The sequence below is a fragment of the Bos indicus x Bos taurus genome, chromosome 5, assembly GCF_003369695.1.
Source record: "Bos indicus x Bos taurus breed Angus x Brahman F1 hybrid chromosome 5, Bos_hybrid_MaternalHap_v2.0, whole genome shotgun sequence".
In the NCBI taxonomy this organism is placed as follows: domain Eukaryota; kingdom Metazoa; phylum Chordata; class Mammalia; order Artiodactyla; family Bovidae; genus Bos; species Bos indicus x Bos taurus.
This window is the reverse complement of record NC_040080.1, coordinates 5,388,224-5,415,933: the sequence shown is the minus strand read 5'-3', so window position 1 is coordinate 5,415,933 and position 27,710 is coordinate 5,388,224. Positions and strand designations below refer to the sequence as shown.

General features: G+C 53.3%; 1 protein-coding gene across 2 annotated transcripts; it reads left to right on the top strand.

The window, feature by feature from the left end:
• On the top strand, positions 1-27,710 carry PNPLA3 (patatin like phospholipase domain containing 3). Of its 2 annotated transcripts, XM_027540560.1 has the most exons (10): positions 1-291; positions 3,458-3,690; positions 4,870-4,935; positions 15,210-15,419; positions 16,927-16,987; positions 21,174-21,368; positions 23,293-23,425; positions 25,418-25,522; positions 26,185-26,246; positions 27,043-27,128. In XM_027540560.1, exons 1-9 carry the CDS (start codon positions 105-107, stop codon positions 26,234-26,236), a joined length of 1,242 nt encoding a protein of 413 aa, XP_027396361.1. In that variant the 5' UTR covers positions 1-104; the 3' UTR covers positions 26,237-26,246; positions 27,043-27,128. The 2 variants fall into 2 exon arrangements, with proteins under 2 accessions (XP_027396361.1, XP_027396360.1); XM_027540559.1 differs by lacking the exon at positions 26,185-26,246 and having other exon boundaries at positions 27,043-27,710.

The following is a 27,710-nucleotide window of genomic DNA, read 5'->3' as shown; positions in this document are numbered from 1 at the left end:
TAGCCCGGGCTGCGGCGCCCAGGCCCGGCGGAGAAGCAGGGTGGGCGCCGGACGGAGCAGAGGCGCGCTCGGACCCCGGCCCACCGCCCCAACCTCCCGCCGCTATGTACGACGCCGAGAGCGGCTGGAGCCTGTCCTTCGCCGGCTGCGGCTTCCTGGGCTTCTACCACGTCGGGGTGACCCGCTGCCTGAGCGAGCACGCCCCGCACCTCCTCCGCCACGCGCCCAAGTTCTTTGGCGCCTCGGCGGGCGCGCTGCACTGCTCCTTCTTCCTCTCCGGGATCCCGCTGGGTAGGTCCCGGGCTCCGCGCCGGGATGGGGCGCGCGCTGGGAGCCGGGGCTGGAAGTGGGCCCTGCGGGGGTAAAGCCGGGGTCTCCCCCAAACAGTTGGGTCGTCCAGTGCATCTTTTTTTGCCGGGCGCCGGGGAGCCCTGGAAGCGGGGCGTGCAAACCCGGAGCGCATCCTCGCCTAAATTCCCTTTTGGCGCCCGGGCTTGGAGGAAGCCCCTCTGCCCATTCCGGGACTAAGAGCCAGGTGGTGTCGGAGCGACCGGGAGGAGGGAGCGTGACGCGGTCGGGGGAGCGGAGTTCCCATTTCCCCTGCGTGAGGCCAGGAGGGAGGTTTGGGGCTGTGTCCCAGGCAGGGGTGAGTACCTTCTTCCCTCTGGGGACTCGAGGGGCTGAGACAGCCCCCCGTCTCCGCCGCCGCCAGGGGCCTTTGAATTCCGCCCAACCCTGGGGACTGGGGGGCGCCAGGGTGCCTCTGAGGCAGAAGGCAGCTTGCTGGTTTGGGGTGAAAGGGGGTTGAGGAGAGCTGTTTTGGGAGAGGAGAGAAATTCGCAAAGTTGTCTCCTCTCTTCCTTTCCTGGTGTTGGAGACCCTTTGGGGGACTGGACATTCCCATCCCATCCTCCCCACCACGTCCCTGCACAGTGCCCTGGAAACAGGTCCTGGCTGTTTGAATCTTGTCCTAGTGAAGGTCTCTGTCCCTGTAGAGACCGGAGGGAGGGGAGGACCGAGGCTGGTGGCCAGCGGGCCTGAATCACTAGGGCCTGGCGTCCTTGGCCTGTGGTTCTGGCCAGGGAGCAGAGCCTGGAGTGGTGAGGCTGTTGGTGCCCACACTGGGCAACAGAGCTTCTTCTCAGCGGCCCCTGTTTTACTGGGCTTCCTCAACACTTTACTTTTTGCTCTACCCGGGGACAGCTGTGTTGGGCACTGCCAGCAGGAAGTGACTGTTCCTGGAGACCAGGAATCCGTTGCCAATACTCACAGCCCTGCCATTGGATAGGATCAGTGAGCAGACCCTGGGCTGATTGTGAGGTGGGGATTGGGAGAGGCCACGCTGGCAACCGTCTCCATCGAGAGGGAGAGGGGCAAAGAGCAGGAAATGTGACCTCGGGGGTGACTAGACTGGACACACAGCCAGTCTGCACAGCTTGGACTTGAGCTGTGATAAAAGCCAACCCTTGCGTCTCCGGCTTGTGACCTGGAGACATGCACACAGTCCAGTGTTTCATTGATTCCGATGCACAGACCCCAGCACCGGAAGTTGGCCGAATCCAGCCTGGAGGAGGTTCACAGGTAGAGGACAGGTGCAGCGGAGCGGCTGGGCTTGCAGGGGGAGGCTCCGGACCAGCAAGTCCCCCGAAAGGGTCTGGAGGTTTTGGCAAGAACTGCTCCGCAGGGTCTGGGAGCCCCGGTTTCCTGCTTTAACTGCCTGTCTGACTTTGGGGAGCTCCGGGGAGCATTCCCAGGGCCTGTGGCTTGGGCAGGGTTCCTGAGCGCATCTCTCAGCCAGGGCTGACCTGGAAGAAGAGCCTGGCAGAACCAAGCAGCTCTGTGCAATCATGTGCCTTCTGTCTGGCCTCAAAGGGGCCACATGTGCAGGGAGAACCCAGTGGAGTCGGAAGTGGGTCAGGGCCTGCTGGTGTGTCCGGGCCCTCTGCGTCCCCGCATCTGTGGATGACCAGGGCTTGGGCTGGCACTGCCTGCCAGGGCAGTGCAGGCCACCAGAGGGGCCCAGGCCAGTGAGTGAGGTCAGATGGAGCATGAAAGGGCCCTGTGTCCACTAGACGGTCTGGCAATTGTAGCATTAGAGGTTAAAAGTGTCCTTGGTGGCTCAGAGGGTAAAGAATCTGCCTGCACTGCAGGAGACCCAGGTTCGATCCCTGGGTGGGGAAGATCCCCTGGAGGAGGGCATGGCCCACTCCAGTCTTCTTGCCTGGAGAATCCCCATGGACAGAGGAGCCCCGGGGCTGAGTGACTCCCTTTCCAGAGGTTCAGAGTTAAGTCTGGGGACTTCCTTCGTGGTCCAGTAGCTAAGACTCCATGCTGCCAATGCAGGGGACCCAGGTTGCGTCCCTGGTTGGGGAACTAGATCCCACATATCACAACTAAGAGTTCTCATGCTGCACTGGGAATTTGCATGCTGCCTGGGAAGAACTGGCCTGCACAGTGACGATCAAAGATCTTCACACAGTTCCGTGTGCCGCAACAAGACCTGGTGCAGCAAATAAATAAGCAAATGTGTTTTTGAAAGTTAAGTCTAGAAATTTACGAGGTGCTTCCTCCGGGTTGACCGTGTACAGATTTTAGTGTACCTAACCTTCTCCGTCTCCAGAATGTAGGTGAGTGTTGTCCCACATTAAAAACATACTGTCTGAGGCTCAGAAGCAGTGATGTAACGTGTTGAAGTTGCTCAGCTAGTAAGCGGTAGAGGCAGGATTCAAACTCAGGTCCCAGCCTGCGATTGCTCTCTGCTCCCTGCAGGGTTAGACCCATCCATGCTCAAGCTCTGATGCTGTGGGTTCCTGGCATCTGGCCTTGATGGAGGGATGAAGACGAAGGGAGGCCTCCTGGGCCTCTGGAGGCTCGTTCCTCTGGCCCGGGAGGGTCAAGAACGGCTCTGACCAACAGGATTATGTGTATCTTTATTTCCTAGTTGTGGTTCAGTCAGCAAGTCGTGTCTGATTCTTTGCCACCCTGTGGACTGCAGCACACCAGGCTTCCCTGTCCTTCAGTATTTCCTGGAATTTGCTCAAATTCATGTCCATTGAACCACGTGGAAGAAATAAAAGACATCAGTGAAATGTGTTTGATTTATCCCAGTGTAGTCCAAATATTGCCATTTTCACATCTAATCAACACAAAACATTACCCATGCGATAGTCAGCGTTTTGTTGTTGTGATCGTCATTCTAAGCCCTCGGGATCCTGTGCGTCTTTTACCCATCAGTGTGGACTAACCACATCTCAGGCTCAGGAACCACCGGCCCGATCCGGCAGCCCAGGCCTAGACAAAGGAGAGGGTTGGCAGCTTCCTTGCCATCAGGTTTCTGGTCCCACCGCAAAGCAATGGCCACCTCCAGGGTGGTACATTCCTTTGCATATTTCTCTCTCCACCCCTCCCCCTCCCTTCTTCCCCTCCCTGCCCATCCTCCACTTCACCCCCCACCCAGACCAGACGTTGCAGATCCTCATGGACCTCACCCGGAGCGCCAGAAGCCAGAAATTCGGGATCGTCCACCCAGGCTTCAGTTTGAGCAAGCACACCCGAGACGGTCTCCAGAGACACCTCCCTGACAACGTCCACCAGCTTGTCTCGGGCAAGATGGTCGTCTCGCTTACCAGAGTGTCGGACGGAAAAAACGTGCTGGTGTCGGATTTTCATTCCAAAGACGAAGTCGTGGACGTAAGCGGCTTATCTGGGTACTGTCGAGTCGGAAGGGCCATTTCGTTTTGGAAGCAACACAGGGAGGGGCTGTTGTAAGCCAGTCTGCCCCATTTTTTACTTAAGATGCAGGAGAACCTGGCTGCCCGTGATGCAGGTTGGCTTCCTGCACCAGAGTGATGGAAGCTGTGTGCCTCCAGCGGGCTGGTCCAGAGCCTGTGCAAACCTGGGGTGTCCCAGACAGTGTCAGCTTCGAACAGTGTCTCCCCCTCCTTCACGACTTGGTTCATAACCTCCTGCTCCAGGGACCTTATGTGTGTGGCCGTCCTCCCAACGATGCCTGTTCCTTAATGAGGACCCGCCCAGTGAAGCCCACAAGGGTGGGAGCGTGTCTTGGTTACTTCTGTCCTCTTGGCTCTAGCACAGAGAAGATCATTGGCGATATCAAAATGCCGTTTGGTTTGGCTGAGTCTTTTGTGAGAATGCCTTGGGCGTCATTTCACTTAACACGGGTCCATACGAGCCAGCTGCCTGGTGAATATAACCAGCTGCTTCTCAGCAGCCAGTGTCATCTTCCACTTAACCTTGTTTCTGGGAGCATTTTCTAGGTCCCAGCACCTGTGCATTCCCACAGGAGCCCTTTTCTCTCATTGCACCAGTGTTACATCATGCTTAATTTAGTGCTCGCTAGCTCGGTGAGATGCAGAGCGTGGTCCCCCGGGATCCGCAGCAGCAGTATCTCCTGGGGGTGTTTTAGAAGTGCAGGCTCTCAGGACCCGCCTCCAGCCTGCCTCATCAGAATCTTAGGGGTGGGGCCCTGAGTCTGTGATTGGCCAAGCTTTCCAGGTGATTCTGATGAGTGTCAGTAATTGCAAAGCCCTGATCTAATCTCCCAGAGAAGGCAATGGCACTCCACTCCAGTGTTCTTGCCTGGAAAACCGCATGGACAGAGGAGCGTGGTGGGCTACGGTCCATGCGGGTCACAAAGAGTCGGATGTGACGTAGCACACAAGCACGCTGAAGTAATAAGTGTGTGGGCAGGCTCATCTTCATCCAACCATTCAGAAAAGCACCTGCTCTGCCAGCAGCGCTTTCAGGCTTATTGCTGTCCTTGCTTGTAGAAGGCTTGTGAAGGCCCAGGGAGTAAAAGGCCGCCTGGTCTGGGCTGTGCTGTGGTTTCACTCTCTTTTGTCTTCGCAGGCCTTGTGTTGTTCCTCCTACGTCCCTTTCATCTGTGGCTGGATCCCCCCTTCCTTCAGAGGCGTGGTAAGTCCACTTTTCAACGGTGTTTCTGGGAATTCCCTGGTGGTCCAGTGGTTAAGACTCTGCACTTTCACTCCCAAGGGCCTGGGTCTATCCCTAGTCCAGGAACTAAATCCCGTACTAAGCATCTTGCAACAAAAAAAAAAGGAAGACAAGGCACTGGGCTCAGGCACCCTGGGCCCCTGAGACCTGTCCCTAAAAGAAGAAAGCCTTTTGCCTCTCAGCCTTCAGACAGAGGTTCCACAGCTGAACCCCTTCCAAGCTCTCTTGAAGCAAAACTGACTTTGTGTGGGATAATTAACTGCTCACCTGTAACATAAGCTGTTCACATAATCTCCACATGAGCACTGAAATAGGTGCCCAGGGGCCTACTTAGAGTATAAAATGCTCAACAGTCAATTTACTCACTTAAGGTTTAATTCTGAGGAGCTGAGAGTTTCAATCCTCTCTGCCTCTGACTCTGTCTTTTTCGGTCCATAGCTTTGGGCAGAGGCTTCCGACAGGGCTGTGATTCAACTCCCATGTAGACACATGTGGCTGTTCCTGAGCACTGGCTCAGGAGGAAGAGCAGAAGTTGAGGTGTCGGTCCTACAGACTCTGGGCTGGATGCTGGACCACCTGGCAGCCTCCTTCTAGGGCAGTGGTTGTCAGATAATTCTGTCCCTTGTCCCGGGACATCTGACTACGTCTGGAGACCATTTAGGTTGTCAGAGCTGTGGGAGAGAAGACGAGACATCCGCATGTCTCAGCAGGAAGGCACTTCAGAAGCGCTTTCGGTTCATGCTTTAACAGCAGTACGGGCCTCACACTGCAAAGACTCTTGCAAAGGCAGGTTATGAATAGGCTCACTCATGCCCCGGAGCTTCCGCCGGACAGACACACAGCTGGCCCTATTTACAGATGAGAAAACCGAGGCCTGGAGCCATGAAGCGGTCACCTGTGGTTCTCACAGCCCCTGCCTGGCAGACAAACCTAGAATCGAGTGTCTGCTTTAGCCCATGTTAGCTGGGCCACGTTGATCCGTTCCTTTCTTTCTTTCTAACATTTATTTGCTGATTTGGCTGTGCCGGGTCTTAGTTGCGGAACTCTGGCTCTTCGGTTGTGGCATGCAAATGCTTAGCTGTGGTGTCCCCGGTCTAGTTCCCTGACCAGCTACTGAAGCCGGCCCCCCTGTATTGGGAGTGTGGGATCTTAGCCACCGAGCCTCCAGGGAAGTCTCTGGACACATTTCTTAAGCCTTAGAATTGCAAACTGGGAGTCAATAATAGTGTGCAGTTGTTGCACTTTCGTGGAACTTACCTGCAATAATGCACTGAAGTGCCCGGCACAGAGGCCGGCACTCTTAAGTATTAGGTAAATGTGGGTTGTTTTGTCGTTGTTGTCATTGTCATCTTTGCACTTCCCCTTGGCCGCCCCGGCCGTGGGCCACACACAGTCACAGCCTCAGTGTCCTCAGACAAAACCTGCTGAAAGTCAGAGCAGAGTGTTCTTGGGATTCCACTGAGCAAACTCAGAACATTCCTCCAGGAAAGTTCAGGCTGGAGGAAAACCCCACACGACGGAGAGTCATTGGACTTTACAGTAGACCTTGAGCGGCAAAAGAGGGTGCGTGTGTGTGTGTGTAGAGCAAACTCAGAACATTCCTCCAGGAAAGTTCGGGCTGGAGGAAAACCCCACACGACAGAGGAGTCATTGGACTTTACAGTAGACCTTGAGCGGCAAAAGAGGGGATGTGTGTGTGTGTATAACAGCTGCCCGTTGTTGTACAGCAGAAACTAAGACGACAGTGGGAAGCACCTAGGCTCCAGCAAACATGAATTAAAAATGTTAGGTAGGTAGAATAGGGAAAAGGAATCCAAAATGGCGGTGGCTAAAAAACAAGGAAGGTCCGAGGACCAGAGTGAGGGAGCTTCGCTGAGCTGGGCTCCTGTTGTGCTTGGCCTCTTCCACGTAGAGGTTGTTTCAGCCAGGTTAAATCCGAGTCACGGCACCATAAATGTCACGCGAATGTATGTTCCTCGGTTCTTTGTCTCGTCACAACAAAGATTTGGAGCAACGGACATTAAAGCCCTCGGCACGTCACAGCTCTCACGTCTTGGACAAACTGTGCTACAGCTCTTAGGCAAATCAGTGTTACAGCTCTATTTTATTTAGAAGATAGCAGGAGAGAGAGAGAGAGAGAAAGAGAGAGAAAAGAGCGCACGCAAGCGGGAGAGAGAGTCCGAGAGAAAGCGCTTTGGCTCCTCCTTTTATATGTTTTTTTCTTCTACCTGGGCCTGCCCCATGCAAATTGGGCTTAGCCAGGAGTGCTGTTTGTTCTGCCTGAAGTCTTCACTCTGGTCCTCGGACCTTCCTTGTCTTTTAACCACCGCCATTTTGGATTCCTTTTCCCTATTCTACCTACCTAACATTCCCCCCTCAAGAGATGGGAGGCCCAATTCTTTGGGAATAGGGGTGTCGAGGTCTTTCTGGCTACTTCCTGCTGAACTGGGGCGGCGAGGGGTATTGGGCCTCCCCCTCTTGCTAGTCTCAAGCCTCAGAGTCCTTATAGCGGTGTCCAAGGGTGTGTGATATTTTCCGTGGTCATCTGTAGTTTTATATCTTTGTTGAACTGGCACTGCATGTTGTAGCTGGTTGACCTGGGCAGAGACAAAACAGCTTAGACAATTGACAGTACATGGAATAATCATAGGCATCATCAATATAGCGTAACAAGGACTAGTAGGGACATTGGTCAATTTTAAATTCACATCGCCAGGATGGCTCAAGTCCCTCCTTGTTCAGGGATCAGAAGATCTATCTCCTGTCTGTTTTGGAGTACAGTCTCTGTCAAACTGTGTTGGCTCCTTAGAGTTATCCTGAGAAATCTTATCCCCGGAAACCAGGTTTTGGGGGTGTTCATTAGAATGACACTCATTGGTAGTTCTGAATAGGTATCTGAGGTCTCCCAGGGGCTCACAGGTGTATTGAGTGTCCTCTTCTGTTTTCTTCCATGGCTTGACTCGTGAGTAGTGAATCCAGGAGTCATGTCCTGGTACCTTGACTGCTGTGGGGGTAGAAAGTATTACAGGGTAGGGGCCCTTCCATGTGGGCTGGAGTTGAGCCTTTGGGGACCCATCTTTCCAGGCTTTAATTAGGACTTGAGTTCCTGGAGCATATAGTGGTGACTCTTTAGAATCTTTTGGGTCCTGGTTCATACCCCACAAGCGTATATCCTGTTGGAATTGCCCAATGGCCATGGTATAAGACTGGAGGGTCTGAACCTCTGGATCTAGGAAGAGGTCATTGACGTAAACAAAAGGTCTCCCATATAGCATCTCATAAGGACTAAGACCAACCTGTTCCTTAGGGGCAATGCGGGTGCAGAGGAGAGCTATTGGTAAAGCCTCCTTCCATCCCAGGGAGGTCTCCTGGGTTATCTTTTTTATCGCTGATTTTAAGAATTGATTGGCTCTTTCTATTTTTCCTGAAGATTGAGGCCTCCAGGCACAATGGAGATAATAAGTAATGCCCAATGCTTTCGAGACCCCCTTGGGTGACCTTAGAAGTAAATGATGTCCCATTGTCACTTTGTAATGACCTGGGCAGACCGAATCTTGGAATGATTTCATGGAGCAGTTTTTTACCACCTCCTTAGCCTTCTCAGTCCGGGTGGGAAAGCCTTCAATCCATCCTGTGAATGTATCTATCATGACTAATAGGTATTTATACCCTTGAGAAGCTGGCATCCGGGTGAAGTCCATCTGCCAGTCCTCTCCTGGGTAGGCCCCACGTCGTTGGATGGGCTGGGCCAGCTGGGGTCTTCGAGCTCCTTGGGGATTGTTTATTTGGCAAATGGGACAAGAGGAGACCACCTGTCTTATAGTTGTTTGGAGGCCTGTTCCTCTGAAGGACCTTTCTAGTAATATTTGGAGGGCCTTTTCTCCTAAATGAGTAGTGGCATGTAAGGAGTTAACCAACTTCCATTGGAGGTTTCCAGGCAGAAAAAGGAGTCCCTCCTTTTGGAACCACCCCATATGATCTTCTTGAAAGCCCTCGCTCTTAGCTTTAAGAGTCTCACCTTCAGTATATGAAGGAGTTTCTGGCAAATTAGTCTGTGGAACTAAGGTGGCAATCCCTATTAGGTCATGGTTCTGTAATGCTGCAATCTTACCTGCCTGGTCAGCTGCTTGGTTCCCTCGTGCCACTTCCATGTTCCCTTTTTGGTGTCCTTTACAGTGCGAGACTGAAACCTCAGTGGGCAGATGGACTGCCTCCAAGACTCGAAGAATCTGATCACCATATTTGATTGGGCACCCTCGGGTGGTCAAGTGGCCCCTTTCTTTCCAAACAGCCGCATGTGCATGTAGCACCAGAAAGGCATACTTGGAGTCAGTGTAAATGGCTATTCTTTTTCCTTTTCCCAGCTCTAAAGCTCGAGTCAGGGCTATGAGCTCGGCTAATTGGGCTGAAGTACCTGGTGGCAGAGGCTTAGCCTCTATGGTCTCAAAATTGGAGACTACTGCATACCCGGCTCTTCTTTTTCCATCCAAGACAAAGCTGCTTCCATCGGTGTGCCAGATTTCCTCAGGATTGGTCAGAGGATCTTCTGACAATCCCTCTCGGGGTTTTGTCCAGTGGTCCAAGGTTTCTAGACAAGAATGAAACGGGAGAGAGCCCTCGGGGGTAGAGAGGAGGGTGGCTGGGTTAAGAACCTCACAAGGGAATATAGTGAGGCCTGGATTTTCCATATCAGACATCCATAAGTGGCCTCTCCCATTTAGGAGTTGTTTTACTTGGTGGCTGGTAAAAATAGTTAGTTTGCCCCCAAAGGAGAGTTTTAAAGCATCTTCTATCATGATTGCAATAGCTGCAAGATTTCGAAGGCAGGGGGGCCAGCCTCGGGCAGTTGGATCGAGCCTCTTGGATAAGTAAGCTACAGGCTGGGGCTCAGATCCCAACCTTTGAGTTAACACTCCCAAGGCTATTCCCTCTCTTTCGTGGACATAAAGTTGGAATGTTTTTTCTGGGTCTGGCAACCTCAAGGCAGGTGCCTGAGTTAAGGCCTGTTTTAGTGTAGCCTCTGCCTCCTTTTGAGGAGTTCCCCACATCAGTGGGATTGAATCATCTCGTCCCTTTAAGCTTTCATATAAGGGCTGGGCAATTAGACCATAATTGGGTATCCAGATTCTACAATAACCAATTAGCCCCAGGAAAGCTCGCAATTGTTTTCGAGTCATGGGGGAGGGCAACTGGAGAATTCCTTGTACCCGGTCAGAGGACAGCCTCCTGGACCCGTGTGTAATCTGACCTCCCAGGTAAGTGACCTTTGTCTCGACCATCTGTGCCTTAGCACGGGAGACTTTATATCCCCTTTCTGCCAAGAAGTTTAGAACCTGAATTGCATGTTGTTGGGCACTTTTCTCATCTGGAGAGCAGATTAGTAGGTCATTACATATTATTACATATTGTAATATTTTCCCATTAGGTCCCAGGTCCAGATCTAGGAGATCCCGGCCAAGGGCCTGTCCAAACAGGTGGGGGCTATCTCTGAACCCCTGAGGTAATACTGTCCAAGTCATCTGTTGGTGTTTTTCTCCTGGGGCCTCCCACTCAAAGGCAAAAAGGTATTGGGATTCTTTAGCCAGTGGTATGCAAAAAAATGCGTCTTTGAGATCCAAGACAGTAAACCATTTGGCACTGGGTGGGATTTCTCCCAAGATTACATAGGGATTGGGTACCGTGGGATGGAAGGGGACTACAGCTTCATTTATGATCCGGAGATCTTGAACCATTGGCCAGGTTCCGTCTTTTTTCTTTACTGAATGGATTGGGGTGTTACATGGCGAACTGGTAGGGACAAGTAGCCCACAAGCAAGGACTTTATTTATTAAAGGCTGTAGTCCCTCCCGGGCCTCTCTTTTGAGAGGATATTGTTTCCGGTTAGGAAACCGAGTGGGATCTCGGAGGACAATGATGACCGGTTCAGCTTGGTGGGCTCGTCCAGGGATCCCCTGGTCCCACACCTGGGGGTTAATTTTGTCTTCCCATAGTTTTTGGTCCCTCTCTATTGAAGGTGTAATGGGTTCTTCAGTAGTAACCAGGAACTGTAGAGCTCTGGGGGCTGAAAAACTTACCACCACAAGGGTGGTCCCCAGTTTAGTGAGTATATCTCTTCCCAATAAGGGGGTAGGACACTCAGGGACCACCAGAAACTGGTGGGAAAATATTTGTCCATCCCAGCAACAAAGAAGTGCTCGGGTGAATCTTTTAGTAGTTGCTTTTCCTGTAGCACCCAAAATGGTACAGGTTTGGGAGGAGAAGGCTCCGGAGTAGGAGATCAAGACAGAGTAGGTAGCCCCTGTGTCAACCAAGAAATTCTCGGACCTGCCTGCCACATCCAGTTGTACCCTTGGCTCCAGCCCCGTGATGGTTATCTGTGACAGGTGGGCTGGCTGGAGCGGGCCGCTTCAGTCCTCTCGAACCATCGTGAGGGCAGGCTTGGCACTTGACCTTGAGGTTCTTGGGTCCCCAGGGCAGAGTGCCGCCCAATGTCCCAGTTGATGGCATTTGTGGCAAGCCGTTCTAGGAGACTTGTCACGGTTTGGACACTCTCTGGCCCAATGCCCCACCTGTCTACGGATCAGGCATCTGTCTTGTGCCTTGTCCTTCAAGGACTTGGGGTTTGCCATAGGGCTTCTCTGGAGGGCAGCCAGCATCTAGGCATGCCTTGTCTCTTTCTTTCTCTCCTTCTCCTGGGCCTTGGCCTCCTTCTCCTGTTCTCTGTTATAAAAGGTATTGGTGGCTGTCTGGACCATCTCATCTAAAGAGGCAGCAGGGTCCTGCTGTTGTAGTTGCTGTAACTTAATTCTGATATCTGATGCACATTGGGACAGGAATTTGTCCTTTAAAATCACCCGTCCCTCGTAAGAGTCTAAGTCCAGGTTGGTAAACTTTTGGAGTGCCTCTTTTAGCCTCTCCAGAAAGGCAATGGGGTTCTCATTGGGCTCCTGAGTTATTGCTGAGACTGGGCACAGTCCCACAAGTAATAGGCTTCTTTCTGTCTCCATAGGTAGACTTCCTTAGGGGTGAGTCTTTCTGAAGCTTATCCTACCCAGAACGGTTGCAACCTGAGAGCCAGGCGTCCCCGGGTCAGGGTGCAGATCCCCAGGCAGGCTGAGGCATGACGGCCTCCCAAGAATTGGGTCCCTGGGCAGGTCGAGGCGTGACGACCTCCTGGGACCCCTGGGACTAGAGGATCCCCGAGCAGGTTGAGGCGTGACAACCTCTCGAAGACCGATCCCTAGGCAGGTCAAGGCGTGATGACCTCCTGGGACCCCCCGGACTGGAGTTTGGGCGTCCCCAAGATCTCCAGTGTGACCAGTATTGGGTAGGATTAGGGGTTGGATATTATAGAGTATTTCCCTCCCAAGGCCAGCTATTTTCTGGTTGTCTCTCCAGAAGATTGTAGAGGCAGTCTTGTGGGTCTGGATGGGGCTCAGGAAAAGAGCATGAAACAGGAGGGAAGGGGGCAGAGCACAACCTTTGAAAGAATGACATAGCACAAGGGTGTAACGTAAACCAATTGAAATCAACTGGGTCCAAAATGACAAGTCAAATTCAAGTAGACCTTAATCCCCAATCTATAAGCCAACAGACACACCCAGAGGTGGCAGGACAGCTCCAAGGCACAAGGTCAGAAGAGGGAGGAGTGGGTGGTTCCCCAATGGTTGGGTTGTTCCTCTCACTCACTAGCATATGAATTCCATCCCCTCACAAAACCTAGCCAGGCCTAATTCCATGGCTGAAGCCCTTGCCCTCGGCAATGGTTCACACCCTGAAGGGTGGCTTCTCTCTGGATCCTAACAAATCTACCTCTTATCCCTTTGTCTCTCAATGAATTTTTGCAATGAGACATCAGAGCCTGAGTTTCACTAGTTTTGGCCGGGCCTGAGTCCCGGAGAGCTGAAGGACAGGAGGAAAAAGCAGTGGGAAAAACATGCCAAGGAATCCCCTTCATAGCCCGCCGGAAAATTTGCTAAATATCTGACCGGTGCTCACAGTTTCATTGGTCTGATCTTTGGCACAGAGAACAGAAAGGACAGAAGAACCCCCACCGGCTTGGGTAACAGCTACTGGGGCTCAGCAGATAGCGCCTCTGGGGCATGCTGAGGAGCAGCCTCTCCAGAGTCCCTCAGTTGTGCCCCTGCCGCCCACCTGTTAGCGGGGGGTTCGAGGAAACAAGAAACGAGAGATTGTAAAGGTCCCTCCAGCCATAGGAGCGAGGACCTCTTACCTTAACTGGAGGTCTTCTGGAATCTGAGACTGGGCCACGTGAGCTTTCTGCTGAGTTCGGTTTTCGTTGTCCCGGTTTCCAGCACGATGGGCCTTCCCCTGCGCTGGGTTTCTTCACCTTCCACTTCTAGCGCGGGAGCTTCGCTGAGCTGGGCTCCTGTTGTGCTTGGCCTCTTCCACGTAGAGGTTGTTTCAGCCAGGTTAAATCCGAGTCACGGCACCATAAATGTCACGCGAATGTATGTTCCTCGGTTCTTTGTCTCGTCACAACAAAGATTTGGAGCAACGGACATTAAAGCCCTCGGCACGTCACAGCTCTCAGGTCTTGGACAAACTGTGCTACAGCTCTTAGGCAAATCAGTGTTACAGCTCTATTTTATTTAGAAGATAGCAGGAGAGAGAGAGGGAGAGAGAGAGAGAGGGAGAAAGAGCGAGAGAAAAGAGCGCACGCACGCGGGAGAGAGAGTCTGAGAGAAAGCGCTTTGGCTCCTCCTTTTATATGTTTTTTTCTTCTACCTGGGCCTGCCCCATGCAAATTGGGCTTAGCCAGGAGTGCTGTTTGTTCTGTTTGTTCTGCCTGAAGTCTTCACTCTGGTCCTCGGACCTTCCTTGTCTTTTAGCCACCGCCATTTTGGATTCCTTTTCCCTATTCTACCTACCTAACAAAAACATAAAAAGAATTGGAAAAACAGTCCCTTGCTTCTGCCCATCTCAATCTCAACTTTGCTGATGTTGGGTTCCGAGTCCCTTTCTGCCAGTGAGGGATCTGACGCTGACAAACAGCTACGATGCAGAAACTAGTGCTGTGTGTGCACAGCTGACCACTGTGGGCCTCCAGGGAGGACTCTCCTGATCCCGAAGGCATGCCTGAGCATGCCCCATCCTGTCCGGGACTCATCTTAGGCCAAAGTGTGCCTTGGCATGTCTCCCTTTGGAAGGACTGGCTGGGGAAAGCCTCCCCCTTGTGATATTTGAAGGCCCCCCCACCCCCACCATGGGCAACGACAGCTGGGCTATGATGATTTGAGGTTCGGGAATCATTCAAGATGTTGGCTTCATAGGTTCAGACTCGATCTAAACTGTAGCAAAACCTTGCTACCCCAGCCTGGCCGTGGGCACTAGGGTTGTTGGAGACTATGAATACATTAATAGGAGGACTTCCCAGGTGGCTCAGTGATAAAGAACCTGCCTGCCAATGTAGGAGACGCAAGAGTTTGGGTTTGATTCCTGGGTCGGGAAGATCACTTGGAGTAGGAGATGGCACCCCCATTCCAGGTATTCTTGCCTGGAGAACCCCATGGGCAGAGGAGTCTGGTGGGCCACAGTCCATGGGGTCGTAAACAGCTGGACACAACAGAGTTCCTGAGCGCTTACATGGAATATAGGAAAATGGATTCTCACAGTGCTTACCCAGATGCTCCTTTCCTGTGGGATAAGATGCCAGTTTTTTTAAGAGCACAAGTCCCGGGTTCGCCGTGTCATTTAAGTCTCCAGTGCTGGTTCTCATTGCCCAGGTGTGGACAGAGAGTCAGGACCACAGGTTAGGTGTCTCATCCAAGATCGCTCAAGCAGCAGGGGGCCTCGGGAATCGAACCCATGACCATCTGTCTCTCTTTGGCGCCATCTACATCACACTCTGCCCTGAGTGCGCTCAGCGCCCCTAGTGGATGCGAATTACATGGACTCGCCTGGGGGCACTCATGACTGGGCCCAGCAACGTGGCCAGGCGCCAGCCTCCGTGTGCCTCTTCACCCGGCACTGTTCTGGTGCAGTGCGCGCACTGCGCAACAGCATGTGGCAGTCCTGAGTGCCAGCCTGCAGCCTGGCCTGGCACAGAAATGCTCGCTGGGGATTTGCTGCAAGAGTTGTTCCAAACTCCCTGGTCTCTCACTAGGTCTCCCTGCGGCTCTGAGAAGTCTCTATCCCTAATCTGAAGCACACAGAGAACTCCAGCCCAGAGCTAATGACAGTGTGTCCTTTTATTTTGTCTTCTCCCTTAAAAGCGATATGTGGATGGAGGAATAAGTGATAACATACCCTTTGTTGATACCAAAAGGACCATCACTGTGTCCCCCTTCTATGGGGAGAGCGACATCTGCCCCAAAGTCAAGTCCACGTTCTTTCTTAACGAAGGATTCACCAAGCTCAATATGCAGTTCTGCACAGAGAACCTCTACCTGATGTTCCAGTCGCTGTTCCCACCAGATGTCAAGGTGAGAGGGGCCTCTGAGTTCTGGGGGTGGGTGCTGTTCTCCCCTTTGCATCCCTCCTTGCCAGGGGACCCAGCAGCTATTCAGGCTTCCCGGATGGCTCACTGGGTGAAGAATCTGCCTGAAATGCAGGAGACTCAGGAGATGTGGGTTCGATCCCTGAGTTGGGGGAAGGAAATGGGAAGCCACTCCATAATTCTTGCCTGAAAAATCCCACGGACAGAGGAGCCTGGCGGGCTACAGTCCAAAGGGTCACAAAGAGTCGGCCGTGACTGAGTGAGCAGAGCAGCAGCTGTTCCCCACACTGACGGACCAACAGCAACAAAGCCCATCCTCGGAAAGGAGCTCAGTTCAGGGCTGCCTCCCGCTGGCCACCGGAATCCCCTGGGGCCATTGGAACGGAGGGCTGGGGGTTGCCACTGAGGTCTCACTTCCAGGGGCTGTGGCTTAAGTATCCACAGCCTGGATCCATCTGCCAATGCAGGAGATGCAAGAGACTGGGGTTTGGTCCCTGGGTTGGTAAGATCCCCTGGAGAAAGAAATGGCAACCCACTCCAGTATTCTTGCCTGGGAAATCCCAAGGCAAAGGAGCAAATGAGTTGGACATGACCGACCATAGCACATCACAGCCTGGGCAGTAGGGTGTTTTGTTTTTTATTATTTAATTATCCCGATGATTCTTTTTAAATTAATTAATTTGGCTGCACTGGGTCTTAGTTGTGGCACAAGATCTAGTTCCCTGACCGGAGGTCGACACCCCCTGCCTTGGGCGTGCAGAGCCTGAGCCACCAGACCACCAGGTGAGTCCCCCAGTGATTATTGGCAGCCATGGTCAAGAATTACACTGCGTTTGGTGGTTTAATCTTTTCCTTTTTTTCCCCAGCTCGGCCTTGAGACTTGTAGGATCTTGAGGGATTGAACTCGAGTCCTTGGCCTGAGAGCGTGGAGTCTTAACCGCTGGACCACCGGGAAATTCCCCATTTAATCTTTTGTTTTGACTGTCACTATAGTGTGGTGGACCTTACCACCCTAATATAGTAAGAAAGTTGGTAGAATCTGCACAGTGACAGCTCTCTGGGGAGAAAGAAGGCCATGCCATACAGCGTACGTGAAGGCGTGTCGTCCTGGGTAGAGATAAGGCTGGACCACAGCATCGGGTGCCCATGTGGTTTGAGTGCATAGGATGAAGCTCAGTGTCCCATGACAAGCAGATCAGGCCCTGGTATTTGTGAGGATGGAGGCTCATCCAGGGACCAAAGGACACCAGAGGAACCAGCTCCCGTCATGCTGGGGCGCCAGTGCAGGCTGCGCGTGGAGAGGGTGTCCTTCGAGGGGAGTCCTGCCAGGAAGCAGGGCTGCCTCTTCGTGGGAGCGCAGAACCCTGTCCACAGGCGGCATCAACTCGGAGCTCGGGGGTTCCTGGCTCTGTGCCTGCCGTCTTCAGGCGCTGCTGGAAGGATTGCCGCTTAGTGACTCCGCCTGCGGTTCACGTCACGTGGTTTGTCCACAGGTGCTTGGAGAGCTATGCCTTCAAGGATATGTGGACGCGCTCAGGTTCTTGGAGAAGAACGGTGCGTATGGCGAGGGCGGCAGGCATGCCCTTTGAGTCACTTTTCTGTTCAGTCTTGGTCACCAGGGGAGCCGTGTGGCACTCAGCACATTCACCTGCCATCTGGCTCGGCCCTGAGAGATAGGAAATCATTGCCCCCATTTTACAGATGGAGAAATGGAGGCAGCCATGGCCCGCACTCTGGGGAGCAGAGCTGGGGTCAGCCCTGCTCACCCTGCAGAGGTCACAGCCCCAGGTTCCTTTCCCTCTGCAGTGTCCCTGTCTGCAGCTGAAGGCAGCTCCTTTGCCTTTTTATTTCTGCTTGAACAATTGTGAACCTTTAGTTTAATGAGAAAGGAAGAGAAACAGTTTCTGAGTCTCAGGTGAAGCCATCAGGAGAGCTGCCTCCAGCCAGGTGTGGGCCGCGCCCACCAGCCCAGCTGTGTTCTGGGGAAAGGTCCTGGCTGGTCTGGGCTGGGGAACTTGGGTTCTTCACATGTTAGTGTGGAACCAAGTATTAGTCATGTCTCGAGCTATTTTTCCCCGACACTAACGGTTGCTACAGTCACTGATCCTCTGAGTTAGTCTTTGTCCGAGGCCGAGGAGCTGGTGTGGTTCATGGGACATTCGTGTATTTATCTGCTCAGAAAGCGCTTACTCTATACCTTCCGGGTGCTAAGCAGTTGGCTGTGGGCTTGGGACTCCACAGTGGGTAGACAGATGTAGCCTCAGCCTTCCTGGAGCTTAGTCTTGGGATTGGGGAGGGGCCAGGTACCTGAATAGAAGGCTGCCAGAGGGCTCAGTGCCCTGGCAGGAACGTACAGGATGCTGTAGATTCAGCTGGGGTTCAGTTAGGGGAAGGGGGGTGGGGTTCTGCAAGGCAGGGGAAAGCAGGGCTCCTGGGAGGATGCAAATCCGCAGTGATGCTTTGAGGGTGAACAGGAATGTTCTAGGCATGGGGGGTTGTGAGCGTGAGTCCTGCAGACAGGTAGTCTGTTCGAGGTGGAAAGAGGCATCTGTCACTGGAGTGGTGGGGGTGGGGGACAGAGGAACAGATTAGAGGGGAACAGGAATGGGGGTGAATGGAAAGAGGGGCAAGGCTGGGCCTTGTGGAGGTGGAGAGGGGCTTGCATCTCACAGCCATAGGGAGCCAGGGAGGGCTGCTGACGCGGGAGTGAGGGCAGGCAGAGGGAGCTCTGCCAGGGCCCCTGGCTGCAGTACAGAGAGGGTGAGGCCAATATCCCCGGTCAAGGTGGCCACCATGGGTTTGGCTGGGGTCATGGCAGCAAGGTGGAAGGGGCCGCAGGGGGCAGGACTTGGAGACGACCCACCAGAGATTGCCGAGGAGGAGGACTCGGGGATGAAGTCCTGCCCTTGGCGTCTGTGGCTGGGACCGGAGCAGAGGGTGGTGCTCACAGTTTGGGCCCTTGGGAGGGCGCGGGTCCTGCAGGAAAGCTCGAGAGCCCCATCTGTGGTGCCCTGGGACAGATTTGGGTGGTTGGCAGAGGGACTGGGCCTTCCCAGGTGGCACTCGTGGTAAAGAACCCAGTGGCCAACGCGAGAGTCGTGGGAGACGCAGGTTTGTTCCGTGGGTCGGAAAGACCCCCTGGAGGAGGGCCTGGCAACCCTCTCCAGTATTCTAGCCTTGAGAAACTCCATGGACAGAGGAGCCTGGCGGGCTACAGTCCACGGGGTCTCAGAGTTGGCCTCGACTGAAGCAACTTAGCATGCATGTACTCAGAAGGCATGGTGATGTCAGAGTTCGAGGTTCTAGAAAGCAGGTGTGAACTGGGATTGGAATTTGGGAGCCACCTGGAAATAAAAGACAATGAGGGACCCTCTAGAAGTTGCTAGGTGATTTTAGGCAAGCCCCTTCTCTCTCTGGGCCTCTGTTTCCACATCTGTAGCAAGAGGAGTTTGGAGTGAATGATGCCGACTGATTCTTAGTAATTCTAAATCCTGGCGTGGGCTGGGCGCTTGCAGCACGGGTGCTGGGTTTGGGTTTAAGGATCTAAGCCAGGTTCTGCCTCGGTCACCCTGGCTTCCTTGGGGTTCAGCAGAGGATGCATGGGGGCGGGACAGGTGTTCCTTGGAAATAGATTCTCTGACACATTCCTGAGAGAGAATAAGCCCCCCAGAGGCTGAGCTGTGTGTCTGTCTGAGGCTGGAAAGATGCAAGGGAATCGAAGTGGGAGGTGTAGCTTGGGAGTGAGGCGGGGGGCATGCAGGGACAGCCCCTGGGCTTTTAACCTGAGGTTGGAAGCGAGAGGTGCTCCCGGGGAGGTGTGGGCATCCAAGTGTGCCCGTCCCACCGTCCCCACGCAGTGTGAGAGCAGGAATCACCCACTGGGATCAGCCCCTGAGCCTTGGCACCCAGGGCAGGGCCAGCACAGACTCCCCGACCTGTGGCTTCTTTTCGAGGTCGGGTGACGGAAGGGTGCCATCTTTGATATCAGACCTGGGTTTGAATATCGCTCTGCCGCGTGTCGGCTTTGTGACTTTAGGCAAATCCCTTCACCTCTCTGGGCTTCTGATTCCTCAGCGTTCAGCTGGGAGCAGCTGCGTGGGTCATGCAGGTCCTGGAACACTGGGCTTCTCGAGTGGTTCAGTTGTTATGAATCATCCTTTCCTCTGAACTGCCGAGGACCAGCCCCAGCTGATCCAGGGTGTTCGAAGGGGAGACGGCGTCAGCGACCTATTCAAATGGTAATTAGAGATATAAAGAGTAATAGAATGAGGGTAGCTCAGTAGGAAAATTCAGTGGAGAAAAGAGGCTGAGTAGCTTGGTTTACGTGGAAAATCAATATAACCCGTGACACCAGGTTAGCTCTGACCACGGAGGCCGCAGGCGCCCTCTCGAATAGCGGAAGGTGCTCCACCTTAGACACCTTCTTGAGTGGGTCTTAGAAGCCCAGGCAAATAAGTGGTCGCAGAGGATATCCACGCTCCAGATGGAGACTTTAAGGAAAGAATGACATGGGGAGACCAAGCATTGGTGAGCAAGGCCCATAGCTTTATTTTTAACAGGGGCTTTTATACCCTAAGTTACACATAGAGGATAATAGGGGATGCAAAGTCAGCAGTCTTTGATTCTTATCAAAAACCAGGGTTTCTTTCCTGCAAATTTATCCTATACAAATGGTTTAGGTGATTTACATCATCTTCTGGCCAGAAGGCCTATTAACATTTTATGACTCTTGACAAGGACTTATCAACAAAGACTTATTTTCTCTAAGAGTAATTATTTTAAGGTTTGGCGCCATCTTCCGAAGATAAAATTGCATTCCTATAGGGCGGATGTGTAATGGGTTTACAACAAAGAAAAGAATTTATTACCTTAAGGGTCTAAAGTTACTAACACCAAGGCCACTACTTATTTTTTCTACATACCAACTATTAATTAATACATATTCAAGGATACAACTCAGGGGATGTGAAAACTTGGCAACAAGCATTGGCTCATCAATGAAATCCTTTACTAGTTTATTCTGACAGTTTCTGAGAGGCTCTAAGCTATTTGAATATCTTAAGCTTCCTGTGCCTCTTGAGGCTGGGAGACTGTAAACAATCGTATGCATAGCTGTAGGAGTCCGGGTAAACTTGTCAGGCGAGTTAGAGAGCCATCTGAGGGGTTTGGATTTAAACACTCCTAATTGCCCAGGAACTTTATTAATTGGAGCTGTAAGTTAACTCTTTGACAGAGAGAGCGAGATGGTGGTAGGGGACAGCCCCCGGTAAAGTCAGAGGTGAGAGCACAAAGCAATAAAGTAGGCAGACTCTGGTTTTTGGGGGGAAAATGCTCGAGAATATCCGGACGGACTCCTGAGGCTCGATCCCGCCTTTGCGTATGCCGAGCCTCCTTCCTCATGACCTTTGTCACGAGCGGAATGCCTCACCGGCTCCCGGCACTGAACCTCATGAATCCACATGTGGCTCTAGAGCCCACACGGCTGGTGCGTGACAGAGCCAGCTGCCCGCCTCATCCGTCCCCTTCAAAGGACCACACTGCGCTCTCCCTGTTAGAAGTGGTGGTCCCTGTTTGAGGTGGAGCAGGGGGGATCCCAGGCGGATTATTCCCAGGTGGATCCACGCTGCGTACCTATAACAGGCCTGTTAGCTTCCTCCAACTGGGTGGGCAGGTGGCTGGGCGGGTAGTGGCCCTGCTGCCTGAAATCGCCTGATGGGTTTTGTTTCCGTGCCCTTCGCAGGCATCCGTGATGGGCCCCATCCGTGCCTGAGCGCGCCCCCCGCAGAGTCGGAGCCCAGGAGCCTGGAGCCTTTTCTGGGTGTGGCCCCCAGGGAGGCGGGGCCCAAGCCAGTGGAGCTGCTGGACCACTTGCATCTCAGCATGCTGACCTGGGACGAGAGCGTCCTGGAGACCCAGTCGCCCGAGCTCAGCATGGGTATTGGCTCTGGGGGCGGGAAGGGGGAGCGCAGAGGAGGTGGTGGTCGGTGACCCTTTCAGAGGAGGAAGGGCGATCTTCACCATGGAGGATGGTCGAGCCGCTGCTCGGGGAGAAACAGGGCAGAGCGACCAGCGCAGGACGGTCGGGACCCCCAGCTCCTCGCATGGACCTCCTATCCCCCTGACTCCTTGCTCTGTCTCCTTTCCTGTTTGGTCATGGCCAGAGGAAAACAAACTCCAGCTGAGTTTTTATTTATTTATTTAACACCAAAAACATTTTATATTGGGGTAGAACTGATTTACAGTGTCCTGATATTTTCAGGGGAACAGTGAAGGAACTCAGCCATACAGGTATCCATTCTGTCAAACCCTCCTGCCACCCAGGCTGGCACATAACATTGCAGCTGTGTGTGTGTGTGTGTGTGTGTGTGTGTGTTTAATTTAATTCATTTTTGGTTGCACTGGGTCTTCATTCCGTCTAGCCAAGGCTATAGTTTTTCCAGGAGTTATGTATTTATGTAAGAGTTGCGACTGTTAAGAAAGCTGAACGTGGAAGAGTCGATGCTTTTGAACTGTGGTGTTGGAGAAGACTCTTGAGAGTCTCCTTGGACTGCAAGGAGATCCAACTAGTCCATCCTAAAGGAGATCAGTTCTGAATACTCATTGGAAGGACTGACGCTGAAGCTGAAACTCCAATATTGTGGCCACTTGACGTGAAGAGCTGACTCACTGGAAAAGACCCTGATGCTGGGAAAGATTGAGGGCAGGAGGAGAAGGGGGCGACAGAGGATGAAATGGTTGGATCGCATCACTGACTCAAGGCACATGAGTTTGAGCAAACTCTGGGAGATGGTGAAGGACAGGGAAGCCTGGCGTGCTGCAGTCCACGGGGTCACAAAGAGTCGGACACAACTGAGCCGCTGAATAAAACAAAGATGAAAGGGATGCCGTTTCTTGCCTTAGGTACTAATGCCCTAGGATTCGCACTGACCAGCAGCTGCTCAGGTTATTGTGATCTGAGGCATGGTGAGGTCATCACAAAGGGGAAAATAGAAGGCTAGGGGTCCCAGGTGGCAGAGTGGAATCCAATTGCAGATGCAAAGCAAAGCTCATGAAGCCTGGGCTGGCGAGATTTGAGACAATTGTGTCTGCCTCCAAAAGTAATTTAAAGAGGTAGTGAAGTGGGATTTCCATTCTGGAAGCCTCAGTGCAGTGCCTAAGAGTCAGTGCAGCTCTCAAAGCACGGGGCCCAGGTTCAATGCCTGGTCCAGGAACTGGATCCCACATGTCACAGCTAAGACCCAGCACAGCCAAATAAATTTAATAAATAAAAAATAAACGAAGTAAAATGTAGTAGTGAAAGCTGCTCAGTCGTGTCCAACTCTTTGTGACCCCGTGGATTGTAGCCCAGCAGACGCCTCTGTCCATGAAATTCTGCAGGCGAGAATACTGGAGTGGGTTGCCATTCCCTTGTGCAGGGAGTCAGTTTAAAGGAGACTCTTTCAAAGGGATCCTGTGTCCTGTCGGCGATCCAAGGGCTGTGTAGGCACATTCCACATCTGACCTCAATTGTCATAGCTTCTGATTCCTTCCCTGCTGACTCAGATGGTCAAGGACCCACCTGCAATGTGGGAGACCTGGGTTCGATCCCTGGGTTGGGAAGATCCCCTGGAGAAGGGAACAGCTACCCATTCCAGTATTCTGGCCTGGAGAATCCCATGAACAGAGGAGCCCGGCAGGCTACAGTCCATGGGGTCACAAAGAGTGGGGCACGACTGAGAAACTTTCACGTTCACTTTTTCACTTTCTGATTGCTTAGCTGCCAGGATTGGTAGGATTTATAGAAATTCCAGGCACCAGTTGGGGAAGGTGGCTTGGCTTTTACGCTGGTGGGAAACAGACCTCCAACTTGTGTTTTTCAGCACTGAGGAAGGCAGTCAGAAACCCAGATGGGTACAGAAACAGGATTTGCAACTTCTTACCAGTTAAGATCATGTCCTACGTGATGCTGCCCTGTACGCTGCCCGTGGAGTCTGCCATCGCTGTGGTCCAGAGGTGAACGCTTTCCGTGGCTTTCTGGCTTCCTCTCGGGGCTTGGAGGTAGGGTGAGGATTCAGTGAGAGGAGTCACGCTGGGCGCTCAGCCCAGAGCCTGGCTCCTTGCACATCTGGGTGGAGCTCGCCGTCTGCGTGGAACACCCTGGAAAGGTGCCTGGTTGGGAGCCCCTGGCCACCCCAGCTCCTTTCTCATTGCTCCCTCAGGTTTGTGGCTTCTCGTAGGTCTGCGTTTTGGGGAGGGAGGGGGATTTATTCCTGTGTGTTGGAAGGATCCCGAGGCCTACGCTGTGTGGCTGCTAGATTCCCGGGCATGGTTTTCCCTCCGTTTTCTTCAGATTTTCTTTAGTGTTTATTTTCTTTTTGCAACGTAGTCAGCATGTCTTTCAGTCTGTCTTTTTAAAAGTCCCAAAGTGAAAGTGAAGGCCGTTCAGTCATGTCCAATTCTTTGTGACCCCATGGACTATACAGTCCATGGAATTCTCCAGGCCAAGAATACTGGAGTGAGTAGGCTTTCCCTTCTTCAGGGGATCTTCCGAACCCAGGGATCAAACCGGGGTCTCCTACATTGCAGGCAGATTCTTTACCAGCTGAACCACAGGGGAAGCCCAAGAATCCTGGAGTGGGTACCCTTTCCCTTCTCCAGCGGATCTTCCCCACCCAGGGATCAAACCGGGCGGATTCTTTACCAACTGAGCTATGAGGGAAGCCCCTAAAAGTCCCAGCCATCCTTCAAAATCCGGCTCAGTTCTCTGGCTCTGCTGGACCTCCCAGATCACTCCCCAGCCCTGCCAGTCAGCCACCTGCCTTGCCCTGGGAGGAGGGCTGGCTGCTCTGGCATAGTTTTTCCTTCCTTTTCCTTTGTTTTAAAAAAGGACTTTGATAACTTCTTTTATTTGTGTATTGTGCTTGTGCTTGGTTTTCAGACCAGGATGCACGTGGGCTTCTCTAGTCGTGGCGAGCGGGCTTAGTTGCCCTAGGGCATGTGTGGTCTTAGTTCCCTGACCAGGAATTGAACCCTCGTCCCCTGCAATGGAGGGCAGATTCTTTTCCACTAGACCACCAGGAAGTCCCTTGACATTTCTTTTTTTTTTTTAATTTTTAACACCAAAAACATGTTTATAGGAGTATAGTCGATTAACACTGTTCTGATAGTTTTGGGTGAACAGTGAAGGAACTCAGCCATACATATACACGTATCCATTCTCCCCCATACCCCCTCCCAAGCAGGCTGGCACAAAAGTTCCATGTGCTATACAATAAGTTTTTCTTTCTTTCTTTTTTTAATGCATGAGACTCATTTGATTCCTGGGTTGGGAAGATCCCCTGGAGAAGGGAATGTAAACCCACTCCAGTATTCTTGCTTGGAGAATCCCACGGACAGAGGTTCCAGTCCATGGGGTTGCAGAGAGTCAGACCAGACTGAGCAACTAACAGTTTCAGTTTTAAAAAATATTTATTTTTGTGTGCTGGGTCTTCACCGCTGCTTGGGCTTTTCTCTAGTTGCGGTGAGTGAGGGCTGCTCTCCAGGTGCAGGCATGGCTTCCCACTGCAGCGACTTCTCTGGTTGCTGAGCACGGGCTCTCGGGCACGTGGGCTTCAGTTGCGGTTCCGGGCTGTAGAGCACAGCGGGCATCCGTATGGCCAGGTACCTTCGATGTGGGTGCAGGGGGTGGTGTTTCAACCAGAAGATGCTGTGTGTCAGTCCATGATGCCCCGGAGGAGTGAGCTCTTGGAAGACCCAGGCCTTTTATCTCCGTGTAAGTCCCTTGAGCTTTCCTGAATCCAAAGTGGCCTCATTTTGCTTTAGGCTTTTAGGTGGGTTTGCCTTGCGGCATTTATCAGCTTGGGGTTAGAAGTGACCCTGGCAGTACCTGAACGACGGTACTGGCGTCAGGTGTCTGCCTTCGGGGTGGGTTTCCTCTTGTCTTTTCTGCTGTGGCTCGTCTTCACTCACGTACGAGGTGTGCGTGTCTGCGTTTCCTTCTTGCAGACTGGTGACGTGGCTTCCAGACATGCCCAGCGACATCCAGTGGCTGTGGTCGGCCACCTCCCACGTGTGTTCTCAAGCCATGGTGCGTCTGCTCCCCGCTTCCAGGTAAGTGATTTGGTTGTGGGTCTGGGGGTCCACCCAGCACCCTCTCATCTGCTCAGGCCCCACGCGCCATCCTAGGTATGTCATCAAGCCCCGGAGAGGGGGCAGGGACCGTGTCCCCTGGTGCCAGAGGCCCTGCCTTACGGGAGGCAGCTGGGCCCATCAGAGGTCCCAGTGTACCTGCTGGAAGCTAGTGACCGAGACTCCCCTGCAAAGGGTGTCCTGAAGCCCGGGGAGGTGTGTCCATGGAGCGTAATTTTAAAAAAAGTTGTTTATTTAGCTGGGCCAGGTCCTACTTTCAGCATGTGGGATCTTGAGTTCTCGCGTGTGGGCTCTAGTTCCCTGACCAGGGATTGAACTCCGGCCCCTTACGCTGGGGTCATGGAGTCTTAGCCACTGGACAGCCAGGGGAAGTCCCCCACTGAGCCCATTTTGAGGGTAGAGGAGGGAGGAGCTGGCTGATGGAGCAGGAGCAGGGCCAGTGGACAGGTAGCATTGGTTTGCCTAAAGGGAGTGGCTCTGGGTACCGGTAGCACAGGCAGGGGGTGAGGCAGGGAGAGAGGGGCAGGGCCCCTCTGTGTGTGTGTCTGCGTGTGTGTCTGTGTGTGAATGTGTGTGTGTGAATATGTGCCCATCTGTTAATGCAAATTCCCGTCTGACCTTAGACCCCCTGAATCCCGGTCTCTTGGGCTGGAACCCGGCCACCCACACTGTTAACACGACCCAGGTACTGCTGCCACCACTTCCTGAATTCTGAAAACTAATGAGGAGCAAGGAGGGCCTGGTTCCCGTCAGGATTCTGGGACTTTTGTCCTGAACGTCGTGGACCTCGGCTTCCTCCCCCGTTCCCCGGGGGTGAGCCTCCTTGCCCCATTAGGTGTCTGCGAGGCTTTTGGGGGCCCCCAGCTCAGTCCTGACACATGGCAGGTGCTTGGGAGATGAGCCCTCCAGGTTTTCTATTAACAGACGTGGAAGGTTTAAAGTAGGGACGGAGGGGTCTGGCTTGTGTGGGGAAAAGGACAGCAGTGGCCTTGTGGAGGCCAGATCCCCAGAGAGGGCAGAACTGGGCCAGTGAGGGGAAGGGCTTGCTCTCCAGAGAAACTGCAGGGCTGAGTGCTGTTCGTAGGCTCCAGGTGAGAAGGATGATAGCAGCTGGGAGGCGCTGCTGAGCTCCAGGCTGGTCGGCAGGCAGGAGCAGGGGTGGGGGGGGATGGTGGTGTGGCTGCAGAGGGCCACCCTGGCGGGTGAGCTGATGTGCGTGGGGGTAACTGATGGGCTCCTCCGGGCCTGTGCACGTCCAGTGGGAGGTGTCCAGGTGGCTGGGAGGGCCACAGGTTTGGAGGCCTGGGATGGTGATGTCAGCCCAGCACGGGGATGGGGGTTCCGAGGAGGTGGTGAACTTGGGCTGGGCCACCCTGCACACCCCAGACCGTGTGACAATGTCCCCCCTCCCGCATCCCCACTGACACTGCAGACCAGAGCGGCAGGTCGGCAGCTGAGTCAGAATTCTTCGTTTGTTTCAGATCCCAAATCCCAGCAAGCAGCCAACGGCCTTCCTCCACAAACCCGGACACTGTGGGCGTCGCTGGGCTCTCTGCTCCTCCGAGGACCTGGACACGCACCCTGTGGATGTCCTGCAGAGGCCAGAGCTGACAACTATGATGTCCGCAGAATGACCTGTGTGCTGAGTTTGTAGTGTCCTGAAACCAAAGGCAATCTTTCTAACAAAAAGCTAGGAAGCTACTCTTGGTGTGCGCGGTGGGTGCAGAGCTCAAGCATATCCAGGATATGAGTCTCTAAATATCGTTGGCTCGGTTGGGAAACTGCACAAGGGAGCCCGGCGTGGGGGCATCTGTGGCTGACTCCTCACCCTCTCAGCTGCCCCAGGGCACGTTCCTAGGATGACTGGTGTTTGGATCAGGGACGTTGTGGCGGGGAGCTGGGCTGCCCTTTGTGCAGTCACAGTGGTTGGGGGGAAGGACTGTGGTCCCATCTCTCCATAGATAAAGCAGCCAGTGTCGGGGAGGTGGGGTGCCATCCTCCCAAGGACACCCCTGGTTTCAGGGGGCATTCCGAGGTGGTAACTTACGTGAACTCTGGTACATCTTTCTGCTGCTGCTACTGCTAAGTCGCTTCAGTCGTGTCCGACTCTGTGTGACCCCATAGACGGCAGCCCACTAGGCTCTTCTGT

Bases quoted from the DNA above. Each gene is read 5' to 3' on its own strand.
- PNPLA3 (XM_027540559.1), top strand. From the start codon at position 105: ATGTACGACGCCGAGAGCGGCTGGAGCCTGTCCTTCGCCGGCTGCGGC. The intron at 21,369-23,292 runs GTATTGGCTCTG...TGTGTTTTTCAG, and splicing joins GTCGCCCGAGCTCAGCATGG to CACTGAGGAAGGCAGTCAGA. The intron at 25,523-27,042 runs GTAAGTGATTTG...CGTTTGTTTCAG, and splicing joins CGTCTGCTCCCCGCTTCCAG to ATCCCAAATCCCAGCAAGCA.